General features: G+C 33.7%; 1 protein-coding gene across 1 annotated transcript in view; it reads left to right on the top strand.

The window, feature by feature from the left end:
- rexo4 (REX4 homolog, 3'-5' exonuclease) overlaps positions 1 to 5,094 on the top strand; it is a 5,641-nt gene extending 547 nt beyond the window's left edge. The window contains exons 2-8 of the mRNA XM_016272454.1: positions 27 to 343; positions 1,836 to 1,988; positions 2,062 to 2,255; positions 3,626 to 3,714; positions 3,935 to 4,009; positions 4,114 to 4,188; positions 4,574 to 5,094. Of these exons, the coding sequence (XP_016127940.1) occupies positions 27 to 343; positions 1,836 to 1,988; positions 2,062 to 2,255; positions 3,626 to 3,714; positions 3,935 to 4,009; positions 4,114 to 4,188; positions 4,574 to 4,729 (1,059 nt within the window). The 3' untranslated portion in view covers positions 4,730 to 5,094. The remainder of the gene's footprint in view (positions 1 to 26; positions 344 to 1,835; positions 1,989 to 2,061; positions 2,256 to 3,625; positions 3,715 to 3,934; positions 4,010 to 4,113; positions 4,189 to 4,573) is intronic.
- The last annotated feature ends 689 nt before the right edge of the window (positions 5,095 to 5,783 follow it).

Raw genomic sequence — 5,783 nt, 5'->3', positions numbered from 1 at the left:
GTGTGTGTGTGTGTGTGTGTGTGTAGACTCTCGCTGCAATTCCTGAAAAGAAGAATGAAGACACAAAACAGGCGAAAGATGCAGACGTTGAAGGAAAGCAGCTTCAGAAGACGCCGTCAGTTTCCAAAGACTCTCATAAACTTCACCTGAAAAAGCCTGCACGGACTGCCAGACCTGCTTCTGAGACATCTGGAGGAGTAGAAAACGATGGAGACCAACAGAACGGAAACGACTCCGCCGGACACAAACAATTCAAAGCGGAGAAGAGGAAAAGAAAGGATGAAAAAGAGAAACCGATGAACAAAAAAAAGAAAGTGGAGGAGGTGGAAAAGAAAAAAGCTGAGTATGTGTGCATTTTAATGCTGTTTGTGCCATGGAATAAAAAAAAAAAGAAGAAAGATAATTGCGTTATTAATAGTTAATTTTTTTTCTCTGACAGTTTTGAGTTTGTGTAACACGACTCAGAATTTTGATCAGAATTACGAGATATAAACAGAGAATTGCGAGATATGAATTCTGGATTGTGAGATGTAAACTCTCAATTGACTCAACAACAAAAAAATCAGAATCAAGATAAAACGTTGTAATTACCTTTTTATAATTGTTTTTATTTTGTGGCTGAAACAAAAAACCTGAATTGCAAGATGCTCAGAACTCAGAGAAAAAAGGACAGAATTGCGAGGAAAAACTCTGAATTTTGAGAGAAAGTTTCTAAATTGCAACGCATAAACTCTATAAAACATAATTATAAATTAAAAATAAATATAAATTCTGAGAAAAATACAAATATGAAAATGAAGAATATTTTCTGAGAATAAAAATCAAAATTTCAAGACAAACTCAGAATATTGTGATAAGAAGTCGAAATTGCAAGACACAAAGCTAGACGTGAGAAAAACGTTAAACCCCAAAATATGATTATCTTTGTGCTAGGGACGTCTATCCTAAAATGTGAAAGTCAGCTATATTTATATTCAATATTATTTTTATGAATTTATTCATTCAAATGTGTCAAATATTATTTGGAAAATATTTATTTTTTTACATTGAATTATGATGTATTTTTCCACACACTGTAGTACTGTTTTTGTTAGATTTATTTATTTCAATAAAATTCTTCACTTCAAATTGAATTTAAAAAGTCAAAATTGTAAAATGTAAACTCGTCTGAGAAAAAAAAAATCTGAATTGCGAGATATAAACTCAGAATTCCGAAAAAGTCATAATTGTGAGAGAAACTCAGAATTCTGATTGAAAAAAAGTCTGAATTGCGAGGCGTAACTAGCAATTATTAAGAAAAACGTGTAAATTGTGAAATAAAGAAGTTGCAAATACATTTTTTCATTTTAAATTCTTGGTGGATTCGAGCTTCCATACTGACCTCTTTAAACACCGTTTCCTCTTAGGCCTTATTATTTTTATGAATTTATTCATTCAAATGTGTCAAATATTATTTGGAAAATATTTATTTTTTTACATTGAATTATGATGTATTTTTCCACACACTGTAGTACTGTTTTTGTTAATTTATTTCAATAAAATTCTTCACTTCAAATTGAATTTAAAAAGTCAAAATTGTAAAATGTAAACTCGTCTGAGAAAAAAAAAATCTGAATTGCGAGATATAAACTCAGAATTCCGAAAAAGTCATAATTGTGAGAGAAACTCAGAATTCTGATTGAAAAAAAAAGTCTGAATTGCGAGGCGTAACTAGCAATTATTAAGAAAAACGTGTAAATTGTGAAATAAAGAAGTTGCAAATACATTTTTTCATTTTAAATTCTTGGTGGATTCGAGCTTCCATACTGTCCTCTTTAAACACCGTTTCCTCTTAGGCCTGATATCTGGTTTGATGACGTGGACCCTGATGACATCGAGGCGGCTTTGGGGCCCGAGGCGGCAGACATCGTACGAAAACGTAGCGGAATGCTGAAGTCCAGCGCAGAAGTCACAGAGAAAGTGCTGGTGAAAGAGCACGGGTTTGAGGGGTGAGACACCTGCAGTTCTCTGGGTAGTCATCGGTTTTGAAGGAAAGTGATGTAATCTTGTGGCTGATTTCAGATTGACCCGTGCTGTCGCTATGGACTGTGAGATGGTGGGTGTTGGGTGTGATGGGGAGGACAGCATTCTAGCGCGGGTCTCCATCGTCAACCACTTTGGGAAATGCATCTACGATAAATACATCAAACCCACGGAAAAGGTTACGGACTACAGGACGGCTGTTAGTGGAATCAGACCGGCGGACATCGAAAACGGTCAGGACCCCTCATAATAGTCTCTAGTGCATTTGAAAAATACTGCAAATTTGATGAAATGGTTGTTTGTATAGAATAGTGCTGTCAAACGATTAATCGCATCCAAAATAAAAGTTTTTGTTTACATAATAAATGTATATTTATTACGTATATATAAATACACACACATACAGTATATATTTAGAAAATATAAATGTCTATATTTATATTCATGTAATTTAATTCATATATAAACATAACATATTTTTCTTAAATATATACATGCATGTTTGTGTATTTATATATACACGTAATAAATATACACAGTACACACTCATATTATGTAAACACAAACTTTTATTTTGGATGCGATTAATCGTTTGACAGCTCTAATATAGAATAAGAATGGAGTAAGAAAATAAACAAGTATTTCTCGCAATTTTAAGTGTGAATCATGCAATTTTGAGTTTACATCTCGCAATTCCGACATTTATCTCCAAATTGCATCGAAACACTATTTTGACTGTATTCAGAATTTATGTCTTGCCAAATATACACAGTACACACTCATATTATGTAAACACAAACTTTTATTTTGGATGCGATTAATCGTTTGACAGCTCTAATATAGAATAAGAATGGAGTAAGAAAATAAACAAGTATTTCTCGCAATTTTAAGTGTGAATCATGCAATTTTGAGTTTACATCTCGCAATTCCGACATTTATCTCCAAATTGCATCGAAACACTATTTTGACTGTATTCAGAATTTGTCTTGCAAGTTTGAGTTAATATCTCGCAATTCTGATTTTATCCCTTAAAATTGTGTCTGACACAATTCTGCCTCTGTTCCTCACAATTTTGAGTTAACATCACAATTCTTGACTTTTTCCTCAGAAATGCAAGTTTATATCACAATTCTGACTATTTCTCACAGTTCTGAATTTATAACTCTCAATATTTCCCACGATTCTGTCTTTTTTCTCAAAATTGCATGTTTATAACAATTTTTTATTTCTTACAATCCAAAATGTATCTCTCAATTTTTAGTTAACATCTTGTAATTCAATTTTCTTTCTCAAAGTTGTGTTTTTGTGTCACAATTCTGACTGTAATTCTAGCAATTTTATATACTTTAATATTTCTGTCGTAATATGCATCTTGTGATGCAGACTGATCCTTTCGTCCATGAAATTAGGCGAGCTTTAAAAGAGATATAAACTCAGATTTCTGAGAAAAATAGCAGAATTGGCAAATGTTAGCTCAAGATTGCGAGATATATAAACTCAGTATTGAGAGATAAAAAAAATCACAATTACCTTTTTGTTTTCTGTGGTGGAAACAGGCTTCTGCATGTACGAGATGACTTATTGTTCCTCATGTGATTAACAGGTGAGGCCATCAAGACAGTCCAGAAAGAAGTGGCTCAGATTCTGGAAGGAAGAATATTAGTAGGACACGCCATTCACAATGACTTAAAGGTACAGTACACACAAAAAAGGCGGTTGTCGCACGCTCACATCGTTCCAGGCCTGTATGCTTTTTCTGTGGAAAACAAACACCAAAAAAGCACCAAACTAGGCTATATTACAGCATACGGGATCGGAATGGCTTGAGAGCGACTAATGATGACATTTTCAGATGAGGTATTCCTTTAACAAACTGTCAGATTTCTTTTAAACACTTTTGTGGTGTTCATAGATTTTGCTGCTGGATCATCCCAAGAAAATGATCAGAGACACACAGAAATACAAACCATTTAGGCAGAGAGTAAAGGTATGAAACAATTTGCTGGTAACTTAATAAATCAATATTATTAATAATAAATAAAAATATGCACATTTTAATTGTCAATGTCTCCTCCTTGTCCTCTTCCTCAGAGCGCACGTCCTGCATTGCGGGTTTTATGCAAAGAGATTCTCAATGTTAAAGTCCAGCAGGGTGAACATTCGTCTGTAAGTCTCTCTTCAACATCTCCATTCATTATTTCAACATGCATGGCTTGATCTTTTGTCATATAATACAAGATAAGGAATTAAAGCATAGACTAGCATTCAAAGGTTTGGGGTTGGTGAAAAACTTGAATGTTTTTGAAAGGTGTTTCTTTTGTACACCACGATTTATGCATTTATTTGACCAAAAATGCAGTAGAATATTATTACAATTCAAATAAAATTTCTATTTGAATATATTTTAAAATGTAATTTATTCCTGTGATGCAAAGCTGAATTTTCAGCATCATTACTCCAGTCTTCAGTTCTAATATGCTGATAAATCTTTTGTTACATAAATGTCTTTGCTGTCACTTTTGATCAGTTTACTGTTGTGTGTGCATCACAGGTTCAGGACGCTCAGGCCACTATGAGGCTGTACACTCTGGTGAAGAAGCAGTGGGAGGCGGAGCTTAAAGCCGCCCGGGCGGGTCAATTTCAGAAGAGCCCCCGAAAACCCAAAACTCCTAAAAACCAGAGCAAATTAATTCAAATCAGCCGATAAAAAAACTCATCGCAAAACATGACAGACTGAAACATGGATCTGTTTTACCAGCGTGGAGTAACACTGTCTTCAGTTACGTTATGATGAACTGTGTTTAATATTCCTGTCTGAATGTCTCTCAGTTTGTACTTGAATCTTAAATCCTATCTTCTGTTATTTGAGGAATGAGACCATCAAACCATTCAGATTATCAGTGTTCTATTGAACTCTTTTATACCAAGTAATTTAAATGCTTATTTTCCATCCTGTTTAAAATTACATGACAGATGTAACCGTTATTGGAGACTTAAATAGTTTTCTATCTGAACTGCGATTAAAGACCCCACACTTGATGTGCACAAGGTGTTGATTTCTCACATCGAAAAGCATATTAAAAACACCAGATATAGCTGTAAATAAATAAAAAATTCTTTAAAAGTAGTAGTTAAATCATACTTTAGATATCAGATGTTTCTTACACAGAAACAGAGCAAGAAAGCGAGAAGGTCAGAGACAAGTGTCTATTTAGCTCATGGGGAAAAAAACTGAAAAATAAACTTTTTTTTAATTTATTTTATTTTTTACACATCATTGCAAAGTCAATCAGTTACATGTTACATCCAACACAAATACACAGAGAGACAAGATCACTGCTAAACAGCTAATGACGATTCAAGTTTATTTTGTGCCGAACAATTTTGGTGTTTCAAAATCTCTTCTTTCAGTCAGTAGTGTTGAGTTTGTCAAATACAGAAGTGTTTAGTTATGATATCGTGGTTACTGAGATCGCATTCAAGAGATGACAAAACTAGAGCTCCAGCTTTAGGACGACTTTGCTTCCAAATCTGGAAAACCTAGGTTAGTGATAAATAATAGTTCATTCTACAATATATCTAGGTGGACATTACTTTTGAGCTGGTTTGTGTGCTGGTGGAGACTTAACAAGCCTGAGCCTCAGATGTGTTATTGGTAGAGCTGTCAAACGATTAATCGCATCCAAAATAAAAGTTTTTGTTTACATAATCTATGAGTGTGTACTGTGTATATTTATTACGTATATATAAATACACACACA

This window comes from Sinocyclocheilus grahami, unplaced genomic scaffold, assembly GCF_001515645.1.
Source record: "Sinocyclocheilus grahami isolate Dianchi unplaced genomic scaffold, SAMN03320097.WGS_v1.1 scaffold70.1, whole genome shotgun sequence".
In the NCBI taxonomy this organism is placed as follows: domain Eukaryota; kingdom Metazoa; phylum Chordata; class Actinopteri; order Cypriniformes; family Cyprinidae; genus Sinocyclocheilus; species Sinocyclocheilus grahami.
Note: the sequence above shows the minus strand (reverse complement) of the source record. Positions and strands in the feature narration are given on the sequence as shown.